General features: G+C 47.3%; 1 protein-coding gene across 2 annotated transcripts in view; it reads right to left on the reverse strand.

The window, feature by feature from the left end:
* Positions 1-25,546, reverse strand: part of CHPT1 (choline phosphotransferase 1) — a 302,601-nt gene extending 277,055 nt beyond the window's left edge. Inside the window, exon 1 of one of the 2 annotated variants that reach the window (XM_085653266.1) lies at positions 24,942-25,546. In XM_085653266.1, the coding sequence (XP_085509392.1) occupies positions 24,942-25,199 (258 nt within the window). In that variant the 5' untranslated portion in view covers positions 25,200-25,546. The remainder of the gene's footprint in view (positions 1-24,941) is intronic. The other variant, XM_085653267.1, reaches the window with a different exon arrangement.
* Positions 25,547-27,059: the final 1,513 nt, after the last annotated feature.

Here is a 27,059-nt window from a genome sequence, read left to right on the forward strand (position 1 = left end):
AATGTGACATTCCCAGACACCTTCTAGACACGGTTTCAAACCTGATAACACTACACTCCAGCCTATGCGTTGTGGGTGACCTCAACATTTGGTTTGACAAACCCAATATGCCCCTTCCGAAAACAATTATCGCTGGCCTAAACGCACTGAACCTTCATCAGATCAACCACAAAAACACACACAACGCTGAACACATCCTAGATGTAATTTTGGCTAATATCAAACTAGTTACCTTTCAAACTATAACTCTGGACACATGGTCAGACCACCATTTGCTTGCTTTCCAACATAAAACAACACTAAGGGGCTGATTCCGATGTCAGACGGACTCTGGTCCGTCCGACATCAGTCAGGAGCCGTAACTGACCGACCTGCTGTCGTCGGTTATGGCCCTGCAAGTACGATGCGACTGAACCCTGTTCGGTAGCACTTGTATGCTTCACAATGGAAGCATGCATTCCGAGCGGAATGCATGCTTGCATTGTGAAAAGCAGGGGTGCAGTTCATCCCTGCACCCTGTGGCCGGCACCCCAAGGTGCCCGCCACCGGGAGCAGGGATCAACAGAGGGGCACCATATGGCGGCCTCGCACCCAGGGGGGCCCTACTGGGGGCCCCCAAAGACAGTTTCCGACTGCCTTTTCGTGCTGGAAAGATCGACACGAAAAGGCAATGAAAAACTGCCATCGTACTCCCTCGGTCGTGAAGAGGCGGCCGGGGCTGTACTGAAGGATTTCCGGACGGCAGATGGGCTCTCCGAGCCCATCGGAAGCCATTTGGAAATCCGAGTCGGATTCCTTTCCGACCGAGCCCATCGAATGGCTTGGTCGGAAAGTAATCCGGCCGACACGCTCCGATTCGGTCGGAAGGGCTCAGACCCTCACATCAGATGTCGGAGGAGGCCCTGGACCAGTTCCTAAATGGGATGGAGTCTTTTGTGCAGCCTTGATAGCCCGCAGTTGGTAGGGGATCTTAAGGAGGCACTTTCTGAGATGGCGAGAGGCAGGGTTCCAGAAACAGATGGGTTGCCAGGCGAGCATAATCAGGCACTGCCATCCTCTCTCCTTGAAATGCAACTGGGAGTGTTTGAGGGGGCACGGGAGAAGGGGGTGCGCCCTCAGACCATGAGGGACGTGGTGATGGTTCCAATTCCCAAGAGAGGTTGAGATCTGACACACCTCACCTCCTATAGACCATTGTCTAGGCTTAATGCAGACGTTAAACTGTTGTGCAAGGTGTTGGTTTGTAGGTTGTTGAGGGTGAATCGCCACCTTGTCTACCCTGACCAAATGGGCTTTATCTTGGGATGAAGACCAATGTACAATATCAGGCGGCTGCCCCATGTCGTGCACTTGGTAGCGGAATTGGGACAGAAACTGGCACTGGCTGTACTGGATTTGGAGTGTGCCTTCGACACGGTGGGGTTGCATCAAATGGGTTTTGGTCCGGGGTTCACTGGATGGGTAAAGTTAGTGTATACTGAGCCGGTGGCTTGGGTTTGAATTGGGAAAACAAATTCTGAACATGGAGCAGGGAGACTAGACAAGGATGCCCTCTGGCCCAAGTCTTGTTTGCGCTGGTGGAGAAACCATTGGCCTGCTGCCTTCGAGGGTCCTTGGGACCATGGGGCATCCAGACTGCGAATACCGTCCATGTAGTTTCAATATATGCAGATGATACACTGCTCTGTGTCTGTGATCCAGAGCACTTGGTGCCCTTGATGTTGGAGGCGATGCATTACTTTGCTGAGGTGTCCGGGCTACAGACCAAAAGAGAAAAATCTAAACTATTCTCACTGGGTGGACTGGGACATGAGGGGGCACTGCGGGCGAAAGGGGTAGGATTAGACAGAGTGAGACACATTCAAGTACCTGGGGATATGGGTGACTCAAGGTCGATGGGAGCAATATGATTTGAATGTAGGAAGGGAAATAGATGGGCTGACAAGGACTATTGAGTTCTGGAAAAAACTTTTGCTGTCTATGATGGGGAGGGTTGCCCTGGCGAAAATGCAGTTTTTGCCACGGTGCTCTTATGTCTTGCAAAATGGGACGTGCCCAGTGTCGGTGGTGACATTTGTCTGACTGGATAAACTGCTGATGGATAGTGTGGGAGAAGTGGGTGTGCTTATCCATGCTGTAACTCCCACTGCTAAAAGGTGGGTTGGGGTTGCCGGATATGTTCTTTTATTACTCTGAGTCGCAGTTGCAGCATGCAGTACATTGGCTAGATGATGGTCTGAATTCGGAAACGAATGCTTCTGGAGGGTATGCATGACCCCTACACACTCCCGAGTTGCTTCTATTGGAAGAGGGAGTACAGAGAGGATTTCCATATCTGATCCAGATAGTGGCGGCGGTGTGAAACAGGTTTGTTCACATGGTCTATCGAAGGGCCCCTTTTGGGAAGGATATCCCTCTGTGGGTGCCACAGCCATTTTATAATATAAACAAAGACACATCATGCTCAGTATGGCGCATGGTGGGCTGTAGGACAGTGGTGGACCTGTGTTTTAATGAACACTTTGTCACCTTTTCCCAGGCCCAAGAGCAGTAGAATGTGGGATAGGGCATTTCTTATTTGCAAGGATTGCACACACTGCGCAAGGGATTTGGCCCCCTTTTTTAGCCAAGCCACGGGAACACATCACGGTGAGAATAAAGTTAGAACTAGCAGAAGGCAGACGATTGGTAACCGACCTGTATGTGGCCCTAGTGGTGGAGAGGTACAAAGGAACGTGACCGATGAGATGTGGATTGTCCGGGCGATTTGACAAACAAGTGTCACCTAAATCTTATACATTTCCATTATCTACACCAGTCCTGCATGTCCCTTACTTACTTACTAAGATCTATTCGAAGTAGCCAGCAGCATGTGCCTATGTGGCCTAGTCTCAGCGGACTTCCTACACATGACTTAGGGGTGTCCCTCTATAGTAAAATTCTGGAGAGGCATAATGTTGAACTGGACGTGGATAATGGATCTGGAGCTGAAGGGCTTGGTTTAATCTGTATCTCTTGGGTATTGTCCCAAGGTGGCAGCAGACAAAAATGGAGGCCAGAATGTTTGCGCTGGAAATGATGCTGGCAAGGCGACGTATTGCTATACATTGGGTGGCTGCACGACCCCCGATAGTGGTGCAGTGGAAGAAAGATTTGTTGGAATGGGCAAGGGTTGACGATGTACACATTAGACTTGCAAGACGAGGAAGTGGGGGACGACCTAGTAACATGAGAAGTAATGATTAATAGGATGTCAAAGTCCCCAGATGACTGTCCTCCATGAGCTACTGAGAAGGGAGGAGTGAGAGGGCACAATTTGGGAGGGGATGAGACGCTGAAAGTACAAGATCTGCATACACTATGTTCAGAGCGATGGAAGTTGGGAAGATGTTTGATGTACCATTAAAGCACATATAACATCCACTCAATATAAAGGGGGGGGGGGGGGGGGAAAGAGAACCTACACTTGACAAAAGCCAGCAAAGGTAGGCAGAGCAGTCGTTGGGAATTGGGCATACCCTTAACCAAAGTGACCTTTTGGGGGAGCAAGTAAAATTAAGATCAGACAGTGTGGGGGATATGCTCCTCTATGTTCCACATTGTTTTTTCTCACAGGTTCTATGACTGCACATAAAGTAAATCCTGAATCTATGCAAAGACCGCAATTAACATCATTTCCCAGGCCGAGCACACTAGAAAACTGTGCGGCATTACCATATTCAGTTCAGTTAAATACTCTGTATTCGACACAAAAGAACCACAAGTAAAACATACATAAGTACATTCACATAAGATATATGGAATTTACTGAACAGCATAAAAGACAATCAATCAACATGCATCTGAAGGATCACATGTGGCTTCTTAACCCTCCCTTCCCCCCCAATAAAACGCAGCCATGTTCAGAATGCTGTCCTAAAACAGTAACATAAAGAGATAGACCGTGCGTTTTGCACTTAGCCATCCATCTATTTTCTACATGTCGCTACAGCTCTAAGAAAGGCACAGACACTATAACAGACGTCAAACCCCTTTAGACATTGGAGAAAAAATAAAGCATCCCTACATTTGTAGAACCTGAATGATTTTAAAACTGGCTTCATAAGTACAATAAAATACATTAGATAAAATTTGCAAAAGAACATAAAATGCATTAGGGTCTGTTCGGAGAAGCCGTCAAAGGGGTAAACCAACTCGGCAGCCCCAAGTGGCTACAAGTACCTGTAAAGTTCAAAAGCTGCTCCACTGTACCTGCCCTAAAGCGGAACGACAATATCTCTCCCAATGAGCAAGCAGGATTAAAAAATAATATACTGGCTCCTCAGGGACAAAAAAAGTATGATACTACCTAACAGTGCTTTTACTTGACTTGACTTGCAGCCTCTGGGATTGACAGAATTTTTAAAAAGTGGAGCTTAACCAACATCTTGTCACCTTTTTTCAAAGAGCAAGGTTGCATCAAAAACAATCTAGAAGATTTAATCCTCTCAAAGTGTTGTACAAGTAAGCCAACCAGGGAATCGAAAGTCCCTTATCTAATTTGAGACGATTGTTATTAATATCTCTGGTAAAGCCTGCCTCTGTGTTGACCCGCATGCTGACCCAGAGTAATACGGGTGCTAACTTTACCTTTGTCAGAGATGCACTGCAGATTAAGCTCCAAACGCATACCAAAATGCAAGCTCGTGGGGGGGGTAGGGGGGGGTTCAGGCCCATGAGCTGTACAGAAATTATTTTCCTCTGGTTGCAAAATGGTAACATCCAAATTGCCCTAGATCTCCATATAATGCCACAGGTACACACTGGGAGTTATAAACGTTCAGGAATGAGGAAACTAGCCCCCTACCTGGTGCTAGTGGTAGGATAAATAGTGCACCGCTGCCCTGCAGAGCTTCTGACGGGAATGGGAAACCTGTGGTTGCCAAGAACTAGAGAGACTAAAAAAGAACCCCAAATAGTTCAAATCATTCACGCAACCCAGCGTTTGTTCCTTCACCTTTAGGATAGAAATATTTTACTTTCTAGGACCACACACCATTATGTATGATTTCGCAAAGTTTGTAGCCAGGTCTAGGTCACTCATAAAAGATATGAAGGATTCCACCAGCAGGTGGAGAGCCGCTAGTGTTCAAGCCAGATTGCCCGCATCAATGGCATAAAGCAGCAACCATACTGGTACCTCGGAGATCATAGGAATGTCTCTAGTAGCTTGAGCCAGGGCAGGACACAGGTTGTTGATATGAATGATAAAAAGCACGGGCCCAGTTACATCCTTGGTGAACTTAACGGGCTAAGATGATGTTATCAGACAGCTCTCTCTCCCTGCCATACGTACATTTGCTTTCAGGTTTTCATGTATTGTGTTAAAAAATATTAACCCATGACAGCTAAACACCTAAGTCCAGCAACAACAGTTAAAGTTTAAATCTACTGACACAGTCAAAGGCTGTTGACAAGTCCATAAAGTCCAGGTACGGTGGCCAGGGCTTAGCTATCGTATATTTCCCTATAATCAAGTTCAAATTTAAGCACTGCTCCACTGTATCAAGCCCTTGTCGGAAACCATATTGAAAGGGGCACAAGACAAGATGACATTAGAATTAGCCCACTGCTTCAAGAGATTGAAAACCTTCTGCCCGATGACCTTACCCGTCAATAAGCGAAATGGAACAATAACATTTAGGGGACACGCGATTCCCCTTGTTGAAAATGGGGACGAGAATAGGGAGGGACCGGGAGGCAGAGATTATTCTACTCAGACAGTTATTTAACACCCTCAAAGATCCGCATTACACTTAATAAGGTCCATGGGGACCCCATCCGGCCCCAGCGCTTTATTACTCGAACTTTGTCTAATAGCTGTCATGACTTCTTGAAAAGTACCTGATATAACAGGAGAATGCAATAGTTTGCTTCTCAGCTGTTCCCTCAAGCACGCTTCCTCTGCCAGATGATAAATATCACTGAAATGCTTAAGCCAAGCTGTGCCTGAAACACAACAGTTCAAAAGAGTATTTGGAGGGGAGTCCCTAGGTTTAAGCTTATAAACTGCATCCTAGAAGGTTTAACTATCTTTGGTGGACGCCGCACTCTCCAAAAGCACCCAATCCTTATTCAGATCCATTTTCCCGGTTTGCAGGGTATTTTTATAGTCTCTACGGGCCTCCCACACCTCAATGGAATCTTTTGGGATGATAAAGAGAAACTTCCTCAATCTACAATTTGTTGTGGAGAAAGGGGAGCCAAACCGTTGCATGTACATCTGCCTACTTCTAACTGGCTGTGATAGGAGATGTATAATACTCAGATTGGGGCGTAAAAATAACCTAACATCTCATCTTCTCGCATATCAGATAGGCAGCTCAAAAAAGTTGAAAGATAGGCCTTAGTCATTGTAGCAAGAGTAGCCTCCTTGTCTTTCAAGTACCATACAAGTCTTGATCCATCCGTGCTATGCTGTGTGATGGGTATCATAGTCGCTGGGGGAGTGGTTTTAATTTCTGGAAAATGGCTGACAACAAATAAAGCATTATGATTGCCCCATTCTGTATTTAAGATGGTGCCTTGTGAGAACCAAGTTGAGAACTTTCATGTTACAAATATATTCTCAGTGACTTAGGCCCTACCATGCCCTCTAAAAGAGAATGGTGTTGCCCCATCAATATTAAACAATTCAGCAAGGTCAATTAAATTGAATTCAGCAAGATACCTACATAGCTCCTATCCCTGCTGTCAGATTTCACCCTAGGGAATGCAGGGCCTGTGCCTTCAAGTTAGTCCCAAGCTTAGCAAAATCCCCACAAAAGAGAGAATAAAGCTGTGTCATGCATTTGGCTCCAGTGTGTCTCAAATTTGCTAGAAAAGCAAATAAAAAAATGGAGTACATACCAAATTAGAAAAATCATTGTTGTAAAAGTTGATTAAATAAAAGCTAAAAGCACTGAGGCTATCCTTTATACACAGAGCCATAAAGGCCAATCTTCCCATATCTAGCACTGGAACTTCCACCTCCAAATTCAGATGTATCCATAACGAAAGTCCCCCCTTTGATCTACATGTGGGGTGGCGACAGCCGGGCAAGAGTAACACGCAAGGCCAGGGCAAGAAGGATCAAAAGTAACCCATGTTTCTTGAAGAGCTACAATATCATATTTCACAATAAAGTCTAGCAATGACGGATTAGTGACCTTATCTTTTAAGCGAATGACGTTCCAGCTCAACAGGGCAAAGGAACTGACCCTGTAGTTATATGTAGGACCCTGGTTGATTCTCTGGGGTTTCGTATGTGAGTCAATCCACTTTGTAGAGGACATCAAAGCAGTTAGACAGCGGAATACAGGCCTGAGATTCAGACCTGCACCTCAACTAAAGTTGGCGCATTAGGGACACAAGGGGAACTCAACTGATTAATGTCATGTGTTATCAATATAATATATAAGGGATAGGCTGAATGATGGCTACGAGGCTCCTGAGACACAAAACAATGTCGGTAAAAGAAATCAAGACAAACCATTTTTATATTTCCCCTCCTCCCTTTTCCACTCGAAGGACCAAAACAAAAGGCTGTGCGCTAAAAAAGGAGATCTTAAGTTGACAACAACGCAATCACCCCAGATACCACTGGCCGGGCCCAAACCACCCTTCTCTCCGAGTCAGCAAGATATCCTTCGCAAATGTGACCCTTGTGCAAAAGGGGTACTCCAATTATATCAACCACATAAGGACACGCTGCTGGCGGGAGATTCATTTTTGGTGGAACTGTTCTTAAATGCAACTCAGTTCTTAAAACCCCCTCCAACCAGAAGTTTGCACAAGCACCAGCAGGAGCACCGCTCCCCCTTCTACCCCCCCCCCCCCCAACAAACTGATCCCACCTCCTACGGAAGGGCGTTGCCCAAGGACTTTGTGACAAGAAGACTGTTATTAGGCTGGATGGAGGTGGCCCCATCAGATGTTCCTGAAATAGGCGAGGTCCCAGAGCTGCTTAACAGAAGCTAGTGTGTAATAACGGTCTTATGATCATTTGCCTTCTGACCATCAGACTCCCAACGGTGTTTGTCCGACATGGAGGCAATTTGAGCCTCAAAAGCTTTGAGCCGCTCAACAAGAGGGTAAAGTTCTGCAAGGAGAATCTCCTTAATTTTGCTGCACCCGATATTCATGACCCCTTCAACACAAGAAAGGCCTGAGCCTTCAGGCCCCAAGCCGCCTGACGAAGGCAAATGAGAGGTAGCAAACAAGTTTCCAGCAGGGACTGCCTTCACACCATCAGTTTGACTGGCTAGGGTTACAGTGCCATCAGCTATCATCTGACTCTACTATCACCTCCAGAATTGAAGCAAACATTTGCCGTTCCAGGCATCCATGTGATACAGCCACCAGGACATCTCTGTCCCGGCCTCTTCCAATAGCTCTGTGCACTCCGAATAAGAAAATCCCTTCTGAGGATGCAAGATCTTTAATCTCTGAAGGGCCCGGTAATGTAGGGGACCCACAAATATCGCCTGAATGGAATATGCCAAAAGGCCCACTAAGCGAGCCAGCATCCGCAACAATATAGTTGGAGAGGCAATGGCTCTCCTCAACTCCTTCTTGATAAACATTCTTTCCTTCAATGGCAATAGGAGTTGGGCCTTGACAGAATGTACCCGAAAACCCAGGAACTCCAGAGTCTGGGAAGGGACCATAACTGACTTCTCTGAATTGATTAAGAACCCCAGATCATAAAGGAGGTGGATCGCCCAAATCGCCCAGAAGAAGAACTACTATATACTTGCTCTGCACAATGAAGAGATTGTCGTCCAAATAACTGGACCACCGAACAAAGCACCTTGGTGAAACACCAAGGAGCTGAGGAAAGACCGATAGGCAGGGCGGTGAACTCGCACCAAAGAGGCACCACCGAAACTGGAGAAATCTCCTATGCGGTGAAAGGATGGGAACTGCAAGATAAGTGTACCTGAGGTCTAACTGGACCATCCAATCTCCTTCTTGCAAAAGATAGCATAGCAAGTACATGCCTTCCATCTTGAAGTGGCGATACCACAATCCAGGAGTTTAAATATTTGAGATTTAGGAATAGCCGGAAGCCACAGTCCTTTTTATGAACCAAACATATTGTACTGATTAAGCCCTGTGGGTGCAGATCCGTCTGTACTATAGCTCTTTTGGAAAGGAGCCCTAAATGTCTTCGATGATGAAATTGCTCTCTACTAGGGAAAAAAGAAGAGGAGTTGGGATTGTCCCTTGCGTGGAGTAAAACTCCAACCTGAACCATCTGCACACCCAGGGGTCCTGTTTGATAATCTGCTAATTGTGGTGATAAAGCTCAATATGACGCCTCACCAAGGCCTTGGAGGCTGGAATAACTCTTATTATTTTATTTTATTATTTTAAGTATTTATAGAGCGCGACTGATACCTTGCAGGCTTCCTGGCGCTGGAGAATACTCTGCTGAAGGATAGACCGGAGTAGTTAGCAGGTGGGCAGAATTTAGGGGAATAGCCAGGTCTTGATGCGCTTCCTAAATGGAAGAAGTTGTGAGATCTGGCGTATGTCAATAGGCAGACTGTTCCATAACTTGGCCGCTGCGACCCTGAAGGATCTGCCCCCGGTTCTGGCTTTGTTGAATCTGGGCACCTTTACCAGACGGGCTGATGATGATCGTAAGTCTCTGGTGGGAGTGTACCACAGGAACAAAGCTTGCAGGGGTCTGGGCCCGAGTCCATGCAGAGCCTTAAAGACGATGCAGAGGGACTTGAATGCCACACGCTGCTTTAAGGGTAGCCAATGTAGCTCGGCCAGAGCTGCTGTGGCCGAAGACCTTCTCGTCCAGCCAAGAGCCAGCTTGGCGGCGGCAGATTGAATTCTTTGAAGTCGGTCCATCAGCGTGACTGGAGATTCAAGGAGCAGGGAGTTACAATAGTCAATGCGACTGAGAATTGTGCATCTGACTATCGACGCCCGGGCTTGTGCTGGGAGGAGTGGCATGATTTTACGCAGGGAGCGTAGCAGGGCTGTGCAGATCCCCACTGTTTTTGCTACCTGGGTTTCCGTACTCAGCTTGTTATTGAGCATGGCTCCCAGGTTGCGGACCGAGGAGACTGGCAGAGGTTTATCCCTAGTCTCAGGTGGCCAGAATTCACTCGGAAAGGGGCGGGGTGTGTTGGTGGCCGCACAGAACAGAACCTCTGTTTTGGAGGAGTTGAATTGGAGGGAGTTTCTGTGGAGCCACCCAGCCGTCTCTCTTAAGCAGTCGTGGAAGGTGGTTAAAGGAATGGAGTCTTCTCCTTCCCAAGAGAGAATGAGCTGCGTGTCATCAGCGTAGTTGATCGTTTTTATCCCGAAAGACTTAATTAACGTGATCAACGGGATGAGGTACACGTTAAAAAGAATGGGGCTGATGGAGGAGCCCTGGGGAACTCCCAGAGGCACCGGTGCGAGGGTGGATTGGAATGGGGGGAGGGAGACAGCCTGTCTCCTGTCCCACAGGTAGGAGTGAAACCAGAGCAGCGCTGTGCCATCCACGCCTGCCTCACCTAGTCTCTGCAGCAGCGTGCTGTGGTTGACCGTATCGAATGCGGCAGACAGGTCCAGCAGTATCAGTGCTACTGGCTGGCCCCTGTCTGCATGCATGCGAAGGTCTTCCATGGCTGTCAAGACCGCTGTTTCGGTGCCGTGGGCGGGACGGAATCCGAACTGATGATCGTCTAGAAAGTTGTTCTGTTCTAGATGACAGGAAAGGCAAGAACTGACCCATCGTTCAGCGACTTTCGCCGGAAATGGTAATAGGGAGATGGGTCGGTAGTTAGATAGACAGTCTGGACTCAGGGAGGGTTTTTTTAGGAGTGGGGTGACCAGCGCCTGTTTCCATGAGGTTGGGACATAACCACTGTACAAGGACTGGTTACATATTTGGCGCATGGTGCCGAAAAGTTCAGTTCCAAAACTTTTCCAAATTTTAGGGGGCAGGGGGTCGAGTGGGGAGCCCGAGGTAATTCCAAGCGCCAGTCTTTCAAACTCGGAGACCGGGATAGGAGGAAATTCCCGTAATCTGGCCGTCAGGACGAAGCCTGGAGGCGTCAGGTTTTGAGAACTGGTGCTGGATCCCTGAATGTTAGGTGCTCCCAGAGAAGGGGGTGTTTTCAGGTTTTGAATGATGGTGTTTATTTTGTTGATAAAAAATGCTGCGAGGTTATCACAGAGGGCTTGGGTGGGGGGGCTGCGAAGAAGTTACACAGTCTGGATGGGTTAAGTTTTTAAGAATCTGGAAGATACTTTTCGAACTGTTGGTGGCATTGGTGATGGTGGAACAGTAATAGTTGGCCTTATTATGGGCAATGGCAGTTTTGTACGCCCGGAGGTTGTCTTTCCAAAGAGATTTGTTGGTGTCAGAATAGCCTTGCCTCCATCTTCTCTCTGCTTGTCTGCAGGCTAGTTTGAGTGCTCTCAATGAGTCGTCGAACCAGGGGGCAGGTGCTCGTCTCTTTGGTTTGCCCTTTTTCTGAGGGACGAGGCGGTCGGAGATGTTGGAAATCCTTGAGCAGAGGGACAGATAGTTGTCCTCTACCGACTGAGCGATGGAGAAGCTGTCTTCCACCTCAAAAACCGGGCCGGTCAGTCTTAGTTTATCCAGAGCTTTCCAATCTCTGAACAAAAGATCGGGCCGGAGCTGAGTGACGATCTGCTGGCCCTGCTGTCGGCTATGTGAAATTTAATGAGCGCATGGTCGGTCCAGCACATAGGCAGAATGTCGCTCAGGAGTACTAGCTGGGGGGAGGAAAAGATTAAATCGAGCTGGTGCCCTGCGGAGTGTGTAGGCTTATTGACCAGCTGGGAGAGTCCCATACCTTCACAGGAAAGTAGTAGATTGTTAAGAGCGGAGTCTAGGCTGCCGTTGGGCCATAAGTTAAAATCGCCCAAGACGATCAACTTGTTGTGAGAGGTAGCCATATTAGTAAGGGTGGTGAGGAGCGACTGCTGCTGAGTGGAGTTAAAGGCTCCCGGTGGGCGGTAACAAATCACAGCCGTGAAAGTTGTTCCGGAGTGGCAGTCGATTGAGAGTCCAAGTATTTCCGTGCCGGCCACTGGGTCCATATCAAGAGTTTTTACGGTCCAGGAGGCTCTATATATTATACCGACTCCACCACCCCGACCCTTAGGTCTAGGGAGATGCAGGATTTTAAAATCTTGAGGACAGGCCCAATCCAATTCAATATTACAGTCGGAGTGGGTCCAGGTCTCCGTCAGGAATAGAGCATCAAGATGGTGATTATCGATCAACTGGGAGATTTCGTTAGCATGTTTAGGCAAAGACCTGACGTTCAGCAGGCCACCCGACAGTAAACCTTTGCAGGCAAAGTCGTGCAGAGGATAGGCGGTGTCAAAGAAGGACAGATGGCCTTCATGAGCGTGGTCTCTGAGTCGGATTAAAGACTCGCGCGCCAGAGGCGAAGGGCTAGTGGTGGATAGGGGGGCTGGAGCCTCAGGGGTCGCTCCGGGCGCTACCGAGGCGCGGACGAGCGCAGACGAGCTTGCCTTATGCGCGCCTTCGGCGCGCATTCGCCGCGCCCGCTGCGCGCGTCCGCTGCGCTTCCTGCAGGGGCTCATGTTTTATAGTCGATGTCAGTGCGTAGGAAGGGGGCGTGGCCAGCCGCGGTGGGCGTGTCTGGCGGCGACCAGGAAATGGCTGCAGGACGCGATGTGCTCTAAGAGCGAAGCGACAAGCTGTCTGCCGCTAAGCTCAGGAGCAGGTAAGGCCAAGGTTTTTTAAGGGTGCATATGGTTTTAAAATCACACACAATACACAAGTATACAAAGTTTAAAATAGATTAGCGACTACCGGCTTCCGCCTCAGTAGTGTTCTCAGGTTGTCAATGAAGCGCTGGCGCTTTGGCGCGCGATTTATACAAACTGGGCGGAGGGGTCGTGGCCAGCCGCGGTGGGCGTGTCTGGCGGCGACCAGGAAATGGCTGCAGGACGCGATGTGCTCTAAGAGCGAAGCGACAAGCTGTCTGCCGCTAAGCTCAGGAGCAGGTAAGGCCAAGGTTTTTTAAGGGTGCATATGGTTTTAAAATCACACACAATACACAAGTATACAAAGTTTAAAATAGATTAGCGACTACCGGCTTCCGCCTCAGTAGTGTTCTCAGGTTGTCAATGAAGCGCTGGCGCTTTGGCGCGCGATTTATACAAACTGGGCGGAGGGGGCGTGGCCAGCCGCGGTGGGCGTGTCTGGCGGCGACCAGGAAATGGCTGCAGGACGCGATGTGCTCTAAGAGCGAAGCGACAAGCTGTCTGCCGCTAAGCTCAGGAGCAGGTAAGGCCAAGGTTTTTTAAGGGTGCATATGGTTTTAAAATCACACACAATACACAAGTATACAAAGTTTAAAATAGATTAGCGACTACCGGCTTCCGCCTCAGTAGTGTTCTCAGGTTGTCAACTCTCACCTGTGTAAGTGGAATGAGTGGCGATGTTACCACCCCGATAGCTGACTCACTGGACAAGACTATAACCTCCTCTTTTGCGGGTGGGGGAGAAGTTGGAGAATGTGGAGAGAGTACCTCTTCCTCTCTGATAGTAACATCTGGAAGCCTGGTTGAATCCCGGGCCTGGCGCCCGGTCTCGAAACTGCCTGGCCCTGGCAAAAAGGCCACTCTGGAACACCTTCATCGACTTCTGGCCGATGTCCAAGGTAGAGAATGTGGCAACATACTTCCCTAGATCTTTTACAAATTTGTCATCAAATAACAAACCATGTGCCAAAGGGCCAGCATCCGTGGAGGCCAATTCCGCCAGTTTGGGATCAATCCTAACCAGAAACAATTTCCTATGTTGGATAGACATAGCACAAATAACATTGCCGAGGAGGCCCAACAGTCTGTGAACCCCTTCCAGGATTTCACTTGGATCCAACTGTTAGTTAGCGTCCTTCGCCTGTATGGCCGGGTCTAAAATCTTAGTGAGGGGGTCGAAAAGGTCAAGCGATTTGTCTTGGCATCCCCGCCATACCCTGTCTAGACCCTTTTTAGGGTCCTCAGAGAACTTTTCAAGGAAGGTCGCCATGTTAGGATCTAATTCTAGCGTCTCTCCCACCTTGCCGAGTAGAGATGGTTTAGGGCATTCTGACCGCAGGGTATTGCACACTTCACGCTCAAAGCCCTTGCGTAACCTGTCTTGGACATAGTGTGCCACGTCCAGAAAAGAGCACCCACTCCGTGGACCGGGGATGAATTATATTTATAGGTTCAAACAACAGATTCTTATGACCTGCCGGCGGGAAATCAGTAGAGGCATGTTGAGTCTTGCATTTTGATGCTGGCCTTAGGTTCTCTTGAAAAACATCTGAATCTGATGGTGGGGAGGAGGACATAGAAGACAAATTTGTCAGAAGGGGAGTAGCACCCCCCGAAATCCCAGATGGACCGTGTGGTAGAACAGCACCATATTTATGGTCCCAAAGGACTGAGACAGCAATTTGAGAGAGTACGTCCGAGGTAGAACAGGAACCCCCCACCTCAGGTTTTTTGGGTGCAGCCCACATCATTGGTTGAAACATTACTGGCAAAGAAGTCTTCAGAGGTCCCTCCTAACTCACGCTGCCCATTACAGACTAGTGGTTGCGTGAAAGGCCTCAAAGCGCTAACAAGGGCCCGATTAACAGAATCCTGCACATGATTATCAAATCATCAGTGTAGTACACCATGCTGCTTCAAGTAAATATGCAGTAAGGGACTGACAGAGGTTATGGGGGGAATGAGCACCAGAGCAGGTGTAACAGAGTCTGATACGCAGAAAAACAGCCCAAACCAGCCAAATTTAGGTGGAGGGAGCCACCTGCACCTATCCCTAGGGTAGAGCCCTTATCAAATGCTTACTCGCCCGTCGGGCGTTCTTTGGGGACCAGAGCGCTGTGTATTTGCTGCATGCAGCTCACTAAGCCGATTGGAGACTCAGAGGACGGGATCGGCTTCACATGCATGCGCAAGAGCAACCACAGAAAGAGGACTGCGTCTCCACTCAGAACAGTGTGCTGGCTCAGATCCCCACTCCCACTCCACGCTGGGAAGTTGATGTGGCAACCAAAAATGCAACAGCCCTGAAAGCAGAGTACGCTTCGTCACCACATAATAATAAACCAAATCATAGGCAATATGATACCACAAAGCGCATACCAAGCGCAATACCAACAAAAATTAAATCATTTGGCTTAGCTTCTGCAGCAGCAAAGAAAGAGGAAGGACTTTAGTGATGTTGACATATATAGGGAAGCAGGGCCACTGTGATTGGATGGGTCAATGGGCTGTTGGGGCTCATGGGAAATTCACTTTAAAGTTGTACGTGTTTTTATTGGCTGCTGTGAATTTAACAGTAAAGAAAGAGAAGCATAATCCCAAGCCTTTGTTCCTGACATAGAACTAAAAACCAGAAAATGAGCTACTATAAACCTTCATGTGTATAGTGCACCGTTTCCAGCTTTAGGGCCACTTTTTTTTTTATTTCAAACTGATGTTGCGTGACACTGAAAAGAGTTAGAACACAAAACACCCTAGCCGGATATATAACAGAATAACATCACACTATGGTGTATAACGTATGACCGGCTCAGCAGGATATACAATGAACAAAAATACCACAAAAAGATTTATTTATGGGATAAAGTATCCCTAACTATGCGTTCCGATATTCCATTCAAGGAAGAGTTCAGTGACCACAGAGAGGAATGAGGCTGTATTTACAGTGGACTAACGCCACAGAACATATGTTAAGGCAATGACAGGCATTATAACAGTCCAACATCACGTCTGGCATATTATTGAGCTTTGAAGGTTACTAACAATTGAAGGTTACCACTGTTGAAACCAACTTACATGCACCTGTTGGGCAGCGCTAGTTGTTAGGTACATTGAATGTGGTCCACAATTCTTTTTACCTGCTGAAATTTAATAATGTTATTTTACATCAAGTCTCACAGGGTGAGCCAACGCAAGGCCTATTAACTTTGCCAATGCTTTTTCAAGCATATCCTTCCAAATAAGCAATACAAGGTCAAGAAGACTTCTTTGGCATGCAAACCAAACATAAGCTTTATTGCCCAGGCACATGTTCACCCTATCAGATTTTACAGCTATATTTCCAAGAATGTTATGGCTTGTCGCTGATTTAATATGCCTTTTTCTCAACAGCAGAGCCACAACGAAAATAGAAAACACAGCCTTACAGTTGACATTCAGTAGCATCAAAGTAGAACATCTCTAACTCACCACATGAAACCACAATACAAGTACATCAAAGCACGCATTCACGTTACTGCCTAATTTGGAACAAAAATTACACACAAAAAAAGACAATTAAATTAAAATAAGTACAGGCCTTAATATTTTTCTAAGAAGTCTGCCACTGGCACGGCCGAATGCTGGGGTTGCCTAATACCAACAACGCTGCTTAGTCCACCGCATCCAATTTTCTTCCACTATCCTACACTTCTTGTCTCTTTATCACACTATAACTGGTTCTTTTCCTCCTTCTTCCTCCATTTTCTGCCTTTCTCTTGCTCTGGGACACACAAAATCTGATGGTAAAAAAGTCCCACTCCCCAAAGAGGAGTGCTAATGAACCCCCCCCTTCACCCGCCTGCACAAATTAAGCACAGTAGCTCCTGACAGTCACTTAGAGCAATGAAAGTGACAATACATAAAGCTTTGAAATACATCTAAAACACATCAATTGCAATAACTACGGAAGTTAATAAAACACTCAGTGGATAAACTACAAATAACGTTAAGAAAACTTAAAATAATTATAAAAGTCCTAAAATGCACATTGTCAAGGGGCCACTGCACTCCAACATTTGCTTCTGCAAAGGCTACAGTACACACAATGCTCTCACTCACAAAACCTAAAATACTCATATCGATTCCACATTTCAATGATTCGCGTTAACGTCATCATTAACTGCTTCACAAAGTGGAATAGTTTCACCAGACTGATATTTAATCATTTTATGATTAACTGATTACTGCTGCCCATTGTCATAGTATCTGGGTGAGAGCGCATCAGATTTAAACCAGGTTTCTTTAATGCTGTCTCGTTCCTTCAATACTTGATGAGGCTCTGTATACACCTCCAAACGTTAACCACTACCTGGAAAGCTTCTTTGGGGACATAACCTGTTACTGACTGACGCTACTATTATACCTTCTTGTTACAGTAATGGCCTGCATGCGTCAAAACCAACCTCAAACAATATAAACTATAGTTTGGAAGAACATATTCCCTTTCATAGCGCCTCTGTCATTGTTCATAAACTCTAAATACTGTGTAGGCTTGCCAATGCTCTGTTAGTGCTGTGTTTCTGTTGACTGGCAGCAGTGCCGAGTTGGCAGTTTTGGTGCTATGGGGTATTTGTATGGTGTTTGCACTGCTGTATGTGCTGTTCTAGTGTTGGTAGTGGAACGTCAGTGCTCTCGAGCAGCATTGTGGAGGCAGTTCTCAGTGATGCCAGCTGTGAGTGTCGCAGGAACAGGACGATAGTGTTATGTCAGTGCTGTTGCATTAGTTGTACCGTGTTGTTAGCTCTAGTTTTGCAGCTGCCAGAGGTTTGGTGTCAATGTTGTGTATAGTTTACACAGAGGCGCAGCCCTGAACTCTGCAGTGGGGCTAACAGCTCTCCAGAAATGTCCTCAGTTATCAAGTGCCTTTCTTTGACCAGACACAATCTTGCCTCCGGGGGCCCTCAAATGGAGTTTTAGAGTCATCTCTCTAGGAAACGTGGGGGCTATAGGGAGGGAGAAAGTGTTATCAATTGCCATGCAGGGCACAAGTCTGGGGTACACAGCGTCCACCCACTATTTTCACTGGGTAGACGTCGTCCACTCAGCAAGAACCGGGCCCCACTGAAATATGCGGAGTTTGTCCCGGGGTTATTTACAGACACCAGGAAACATTCAGCAGCACCTTGTCTGCTTTAGTTTCAAGCAGCAACCTGCGGGGGACAAGAGGGATTTCATATTTCAGACTCCAGCTGGGCCAATGACAAAGGTCAAATTTAAGGCGCCATAATTCCTCCCTTTGTTCCAATATGCTGACTGAAACCTATCTGAGTCTCACACCTAGCTATAAATACAGGGGAGGGGAAAAAAAGGCACTTAACTTGTTATCGGAATAGCCAATATCGGAACAATCGACCCATGCTGGGGAACCTATCTGAATGAGGACTCACTGCCAGTGGCCGGGACGCTTCAAGAAGGGACAGGAGAGGTGCCCCAGCAGGTCGTTGGTTTTCGCCGCATCCCTGATCGATGGTGGTGACTGCGGCTCAAGGTGAGGCTGGGCCTTTGTTTTCGAGTGTGGCCCAGGAGACACTGCCGATGGGTGAGGACTCGGCTGGCTGGAGTGCCTGTCGAGACTTGGTCCAGGTGCGCACTTGGAGCTCGCTTGAGGTTCTCGCCCAGGCTTGAAAGGCTGGGGCCTGCACCGCACCCTCACCCCCCTGAAGGCACAGCAGATACTGTAAAAACATGGTTGGTGGGGCCCTGACCTCTTGTGATTTAGGAGATACACTGCTATAAATGTTTTACACTGCAGTTAATATGGCACTTTAAAGTTTAGTGTATATACTACATATAATTGAATGATAACTACCACCCTGCCTTATGCTTGATTCCGGACTGTGCTTCGGCATTTCTTCTTCGGCCTGAGTCCTGACTGTATCTCGGAATTCTACCGTTCAACCATGCGCCCACCTTACCCCACCCAAAACTCCCACCCTGCCTTATGCTTGATTCCGGACTGTGCTTCGGCATTTCTTCTTCGGCCTGAGTCCTGATTGTATCTCGGAATTCTACCGTTCAACCATGCGCCCACCTTACCCCACCCAAAACTCTAATCTTGTGCGCTACAGACCCAACTCCTGGTCCATTAACTACCCAGACAAAATGACCAGTAATGCAAAAAAGAACTTCAAGCATAGTACTCTAAAACAACACCCGGAAACACTCATTGTAGATAACTACCACACAGCGACCAATGGCAACACGAAAACTAACTTCATTTTCTACACAAATCGCCCGGCTAAATGGAAAACCACCTTCTCTCTTCACCTTCAAGTCGCCAAGTCAGTAATCATTCCCTATGGTGAAAAAATCTCCACTACAATCTCCCCGACCTTCAAAGGGGAACTCACCATCTCCATCTACAGAACTGGAACCATTCTCATACAGGCCACCGACCCGCACCTCACCACTTTTGACCGCCACTTCCCCACACTTCTTTCCTCATTAACTCAACTGAGCCGTCAAACCATATCTCCCCAACCTACCATCAGCCTTACTAATAACGTGGAACTGATCCAATCTCCCTGCCCTGAAGAACCTCTCTTCAACTCATGGACATCCACCATCACTCACTATAATCACACTACCCCTATCATTACTCTCCGCCGCCAAACACCCACAACTATTACATCTACTGAGCACACCGGGAACAACAAACTCAAAATTAACAAACACCACAAGACCGATCTAGATCTTGACAGCTCGGACTCTAACCTCTGCCCTGCCGCGGCCGAAATCCCCACAGGCACTCTCCGCTTGACCCCTGATAATCTCAACCCTCCCTCACAAACTACCTCTTTCTCCAACACACACCCTTTTCTCCCGACCCTTACTTCCCCCATGTCCAACATCATCTCCAATTCAGTGGTCACTACCCCCCTACTACCACTGCACACTCCCCCTCCGATGTCCCACATCCACAGACTCAACCAGTCTCCACCGATTACCTCACTGACAACCCCCGTGACATCCCCATGGCCAACGTCGTCACCAATCCTATAAACTCGTTCCCCCCTATTGTCACTACACGCTCCCCCTCCGCACACCCACATACACAACCTGCCTCCACCACTAATCTCATTGACATTCCCCGGAACTCTGATTTCTTACCTAGAATTTCTCTCCCTCCTCACTTGGACAGTAGACCCTCTAATCCTCCTTTGAACTCCTTGAATGGGAGCATTACTAATCCGGCTCCCCGCGTCCAACCTCTCCCCTCTCCTAACCCCACTGATTCCGTCCAATCCCCGACCCCTGTTCACTCTCCCTCCAAAGACCCAAGTCATTCTCGGCCTCTGTCTAATACCTTAAACTTTTTCAGCTCAATAGCACAGCAACTGAACAGAATGGAGCTGAAAATTAACTCCCTTGCTGTTGATTTACTATACTTACAAAAAGATCTTCTCAACAGGACCAAGCTGCCGTGCTCCCTGTCCCCGGGTAGATTTCCTTCCACCCAACTCAATACCGCTCCCTTGGCCCCACAGTGCACCCCTCGTCCCTCCAGTCCGTCAGCGAGTCAGGCACTTCGACCCAACCGGGATCGCCAACCCTTTTCGAAACTGAAACCTGTTGAGATCAACGACTCTTACCTCGCTTTGAGCCAGAAGTCAGCCCCTTTCCCCATCCCTGTTATTATCGGCACTAACAGAATCCCTAAAAATGTCCACTCGCCTAGAACTCCTGCTCAATACTCCTCTATCCTTCTTACTCCCCCATCATCGAGGCTCCCCGTCCTCTCTCTTGCATGCTCCTCAACTGCAGATCAGCAGTACAACACGCCACAGACATTGCTGAAGCTCTACTCGCTGAAGAAATTGACATCGCTTTCCTCACTGAATCCTGGCTCAATGTCCACTCCACCCCCATTCTTGACATTCTCACCCCTCCAGGGTACACCATCATCAGACAAGACAGACCGATCAAAACGGGGGAGGACTAGCCATCATCCACAAGGCAGAAATACAGATTACCAAACTTAAACCTGCAGAATACCCATAGTTTGAACACCTGGGTGTCGAACTCACTGCCAAGGGCACCTCACCCATCAAATTCCACACCATCTACCATCCTCCTGGAGAGCGTACCCTTTTCCCCGAAGAACTAACAGACCTAATATCACGGTTTTCCATGACAGACACTAAAGATGTGTTCCTGGGTGACCTCAATATCCACTGGAACGACCCAGAAGACTCCACTGCCCAGAACCTATCCAACCTACTTGAAATATATAACCTCAAACAACTCTGCAATAAACCTACTCACATCAAAGGTGCAACACTGGATGCGATCATTACCAACAGTGCTCTGGTCTCTCTGAGAGCGATTTCTCCCATTGACTGGTCCGACCACCACCTCATTCTGTTTAAGATTGATGCACTTGTCTCCCACCAACCTATTTGTGATGACAAACCTAAACACTGGACCAGAAATATCAAAGCAGTCCCTATATCCGAACTTGAATCCAGGATTCATGCCCATCTTCAACTCCAACCCTCATCATAGACGGCCGATGACCTCACTACACACTTTAACTCAAAAATGACAGAGGTTCTAGACCAAGTAGCTCCTCTCAAACTCAAACAATTGAGGCGAACCAAATCTAAACCCTGGTTTAACGTGGATCTGAATGAGGAAAGGCGTCAACTCAGGCAAATGGAAAGGTCTTGGAGACTAAACCCCTCGACCTTACACCTAGCGCAACTTAGATCTGCTCGGCAAGCATACAAAAAACACATTTTCAATGAAAAGGCGTCTTTCTTCCGCAGCCAACTAGATCTGGTGAAAAACAGACCGAGAACTCTTCAACATTGTCAAAAGCCAAACTAACTGCACTCCCTCTCAAGACATCAAAGCCACCAATGAGCGTTGTGAAGAAATTGCCACCTTCTTCACTAATAAAGTCTAGAAAATTGATCAATCCTTCATCCAAACCTCTAACCCTCCTTCCCTCTTAACCTGCCCCACTCTAACCACCCCTGATCATTCAGAAAGAGTTCTTACCAAGGACAATCAGGTCTGCCTCCAGCTAAAAAACAATGCGCATTGGTCTGACTTTGAGCTTATGTCGGAAAATGAGGGTTTCAGTATAATTTCTAACCTAAAACCTTCCTCCCACACTATGGACCCCATCCCATCCACAATCATAAAAGAACTTAACCACACCATTTCCCCTTTCTGGACAAAAATCCCAGACTCCCTTCAACTTGGACAAATCACACCCACTCTCAAAAAACCAGGGGCCGACCCTAATGATCTCAACAACCTCAGACCTATCTCCAACCTCCCATTCCTTGCGAAAACATTGGAGAAATGCGTTCTCCACCAACTCAACAAACACATTGATGAGTTCAACCTCCTCGACACCTTTCAATCAGGATTCAGGAAAGGCTGTAACACGGAAACAGCTATGCTCAACGTCTCTGACGATATTCACAAGGCTTTAGATGAAGGTGATGCCTGCCTACTCATCCTTATTGACCTATCTGCGGCATTCGACACAGTAAATCATCCAGCGCTTCTGGAGACCTTGTCGAAGCGCTCCAGCATCAATGGCACAGTACTAAAATGGTTCACCTCCTTCCTTCAACACCGCACGCAACAAATTAAAATCAACTCCTGTCTTTTGAAGCCAACAATAGTCACACTTGGGGTCCCGCAAGGCTCGATCCTCTCCCCAGCCCTCTTCAATCTTTTCATGGAGCCCCTCACAATCATCTTGAAAAAAGCTGGAGTGAATTACCACCTTTTCGCTGATGACACCCAAATCTATTTCAAAATCAAGTCTCCCAGCGACATCCAACACCTCAATGCCACTCTAACCGAGATCCAAACTTGGTTCAACGCTAACCACTTAAAACTCAATCCAGATAAAACAGAACTAATCCCATTCTCTCCAAAAAGCAACCATCGTCCAATCCAAGTGGCTCAATAATCTGATCGCCCTAAACTGCCCCATCGTCCTATCCGATTCAGTTAAGTTTCTAGACATCACCCTTGACAAGAACTTATCTTTGGAGGCCCACATCAAAAACTCTGCAAAAAGTGCTCTTTTCTCTCTACAACACCTCAAGAAATTGAAACCTTTTCTTCCCCATGATGACCTCAAGAAGGTAGTCCAATCCCTAGTTCTCTCTAAAATCGACTATGGGAACGCCATCCTAACAGGGACTCCAAAAGCTCACCTAGCCCCTCTAAGGCCAGTGTTGAACATGGCCGCTCGACTCGTATCTGGAGTAAAAAAATTTGATCACATCACTCCAGCTCTCAACTCCCTCAACTGGCTTCCCATGGAAGGGAGGTGTATTTACAAACTGGCCTGAATCCCTCACAAAACCCTTCACTCTCCGGCCCCTAACTACCTGAACAACAAACTGGTAAGAGCAGGTGAATCCAGAACGCTGCGAAGCTCCAACTCACTCCTTCTTATTCCTCCGAAACTGAAAAAGAAAACCACACAATACCGATTGTTCTCTGGCAACGCTCCCAGGATGTGGAACGCTCTCCCTAGAGTCCTCAGATGCAACCACTCCTTCTCCTGTTTCAAAAGGGTCCTGAAAATCCATCTCCTTAACAAATACTTTCCTGATCAACGTCAACTAACCTAGACTTCAATATCTGAGTTTATTCCTCTCTCTTGACATTCAAGGATAGTTGGTGACCGGACTGTGTTAACCACCTTATCTTCCATTCTGTATTTCTTTTTATCCCTGGTTTTGCTTTCTTACTGCCTGCCTACTATGTAATGCAATTTACGTTTGTTTTTGTTTACAGTATGTATGTAACGCGCCCTGATACCTACGGGTCAAGCTAGCGCTGTATAAAACTTTTAAAATAAAATAAAAAATAAATAAAATATCACTTCACAAAACATGAGAGACATGCTTTTTACGTTGTTCATTTCTGGTATGTAATAATGTCAGATGTGTTGGTCTGTTCCAGTATTTACACAAATAAAAATTGAAATCCCACAATTTTGTTTTATACCGCTACTCGTCCCAGGGGCAGGTTGTCAAAGCACTGTCTGTACATCACACGTACAGATTATACACTGACAATAAATCCTATAAATGTGTTAATCAACGTACAAGATGCGTTACATAAGACAATGAGGTATAGAAGTCACACGTCCTTTATAGCTTGATGTGCTATATTAGAAGAAGGATTACAATTTATGAATTGCGAGTAAGAAAGGGATCTGTATTAAAAATATATCACTTACCTAGCTGCATATAATAAAAATATGTCATCTGCAAGCAAGATGAGGTGCTTTACAGGGGACACGTTGACTCTTTACGCTACTTTGATTCAAAATTGGGACTAGGGAAAACACAGGTCTCTCCATAAAACGCATTACCCTCTAAAGTTATCTTACCATTATTATTGTTCCCTGTGATTTACTGGCCACCATAAGGTATTTTAAAATGTTTCTCCTTTTTGCCAACTTATTTGAGGTGGAGTTCTTAAGGAATAGTTGTGGAAATTTAGGGTCACATTTTGTGGCGGGGTTGCGAAACGTTTTTGGCACAACCCAGACGCAAAATCTTATTTGTTAAATCTCAATGCGCGTAAACGTACTTAGACCTGCAAAACGTGCGTGAAATGTTAAGCTCTGATGTCACTTCTGCCAGAGGCGCAACTAGAGCCAAATTTCGGGGGGGGGGGGGGGGGGCTGAGCAAAAGTTTGGGGGGGGGGGGCTGAACTTTAAGCAATAGGCAGAGTGGAGCTGCAGGGGCTCTTAGAAGGGGTGAAACAACAGCAAGGCCTCATTAACATGCAAATGGTCTTTTAAAGACCTGTGAAGTGCTCGGGTGCGGCTGCTTTTTTGCCCGGGAAGGTGTCTCATCCCGGGCTGCCACACACGACGGGGGGGGGGGCTGAAGCCCTGTGAGTCCAATGGGTGTTGCGCGCCTGACTTCTGGTGATATCACCTCCTGTGGGGGCATGGGTTGTGCTGTCACTTACTATGATGTCATTTGCCTACTGCCTCACGCTGGCGTCTTAAGTGTTAGAAAGGGGGTCGGTGGAAAGGTGGATGTCATCTTGGCAATGTCATTGATGCCCCCCCCCCCGCCCTCTCCCTCTCCCCACGGAGGGTTGCTCTTACCTCCTCGGTGGCTGTCGGGCAATACCACACCAGCAGCAGGCAGGTAAACACGTTCAGCAGCAGACCTACGCTGGTGATTGCGTTGGGGGCTACCCAGAGCGGAATCCGCTCGAGCAACCAGGTCCAGAAGACTTGAAGCAGGGGCTCGAGTAGCGAGCGGCCGGTCGCGCTGTATCGGTGCTCCTCCAACCGGCGGAGCTGGGCGGCGGAGAGCGGAGCTGGCAACAGGCGGAAGTGAGACGGCGGGGCGCCCGCCATAGTGGGATTGTGTACTACTACAGGGGGAGGTTACCGGTTGCCCCAGCCGGCAAGCTCCTGCCTCCGGCACACCCGAGGGGCCGCGGTCTGTCTCTAGAGCACTCCGTTGTTACTCTCGTTCTCGGCCCGTCCTCTTTCCACGCCAGAGGAGGAGGGGAAGATAGCAGGAAGCCAGGCACCCGGAAGAGCAGTCCACAACCGGGAGCTTCAAACCCCAATCCGGCATTTCTAAGCATGGCAGGACGATAGTAGCCGTCCTGCAAGCCAGGCCAAACTCGACCGGAGCCATCCCCGGGAGCCTAGCGTCCCATTCGTGGGGAGACAGAAGCCTCCCCCACACACCCCCCTTCCTACGCGCGATAACCCGAGACTTCGACCCCTCCCTAAATTGTCATCAAATGGCAATTCAGACAAAACACGGTGAATATGTAATCCAGTTCTGCCTGGTATTCTCTGCATTCTACTAATTTTATCTTTTTTCTTTCTACGGTATGATCATGCAACATTTTTTTAAAAATAGGACTTGAGGAGTATATTGCGGCCTGGCGTAGACTACTATTTTGAGGTGACGTAGTAGCCCGGAGCAAGATACCAAAATAAGGGGAAACCCTATATTCCTGGTAACCTGGGTGATAGATACGCAACACAACACGAAATAATGGTTTCCCCAGAGAGAGCGTTGTCCCCAAGCTCCCTTGCAGAACAAAACCAGTTCAAGGGAGCATATACACATGAAGTTATATTTGTATCATATATATATATATATTTTTTTTTTACACTGATACAGGAAAATGGCATATACGTGCTCCATAAAACGGCATTGTGAAGGTGAATTGTGACAAAGGTAATTCATTGTGCGCAAGTCTGTCATATTAAAAGGTTTAACATGTTTAATAATACAACTTTCACCGTGCAGAACTACCATGTTGAGTGTACTGTACATAAATCACCCAATAATGGCAGTCAACAGTTTAGTGTGTAGACGGTTCGACCCCCTGTAACCTCTTCATTGGGACGTCGTCAGGGCAAAGTATGGGTAGTAACCCTGTCAGGTGACCCATTACTTCTGCATGAGGTCCAGCACAGTCAGGTCTCCAGCAGCTCTTGACATTGGAGCCTCCTAGTGTCCTATAAAGCCCACACCATCAGGCGAGCAGTGTTCAAGCAGCTATTAGTGCGTGCATCAGTACGCACGGTTCCTGTCTGCTGATGCAACAGAACCGTGTGTACTGCTGCACAAATAGCTGGATTCCCTGCCAGGGTTGCTATCATTCTTTTGTCCTCATGAAGTGGGTCTAGGGGTCGAAATGTCAACACACCAAACTGTTGACTGTCATTAATGGTGGATTTATGTACAGTGCACTCAACATTGTAGTTCTGTGTGGCGAAAGTTGTATTACCAAATAGTTGACAGTTTTACATTTTCTGTTAATATCACATGCACACTACAAATCGTCTTAATCACAATTCACCTTCACTGCACTTTTTTTGGAGCACCTATATGTCTTTTTTCCTGTATCTCCAAACCTCCTGTGGAATCGTTGCTTCATATTGTGGAACAGAAACAAGGAAAAACTCCAAGAAGGTTTAGCCTTAAAACTATTGACCCTGTAGTACAATTATTAGTCATGTTTGTGGACCACACCAGGAGCTTGGCCGTAGTTGTTCTACTAAGTTTCAGGTTAATATGACATTAAACTGAGAAGGATATCACCAGCATGGAATTATCATCCACAGGCACGTACTCATACAAACATAAAGACGTTACACATTTGCGGCACTCAACATTTTGAACAGTTGCAGCAGCGAGACCAGGGTTGCTCAGAGCCTGATGCATGCACATTCAAAACCTTATGGAAG

The sequence above is a fragment of the Triturus cristatus genome, chromosome 4_1 (genome assembly GCF_964204655.1).
Source record: "Triturus cristatus chromosome 4_1, aTriCri1.1, whole genome shotgun sequence".
NCBI classification, from domain to species: domain Eukaryota; kingdom Metazoa; phylum Chordata; class Amphibia; order Caudata; family Salamandridae; genus Triturus; species Triturus cristatus.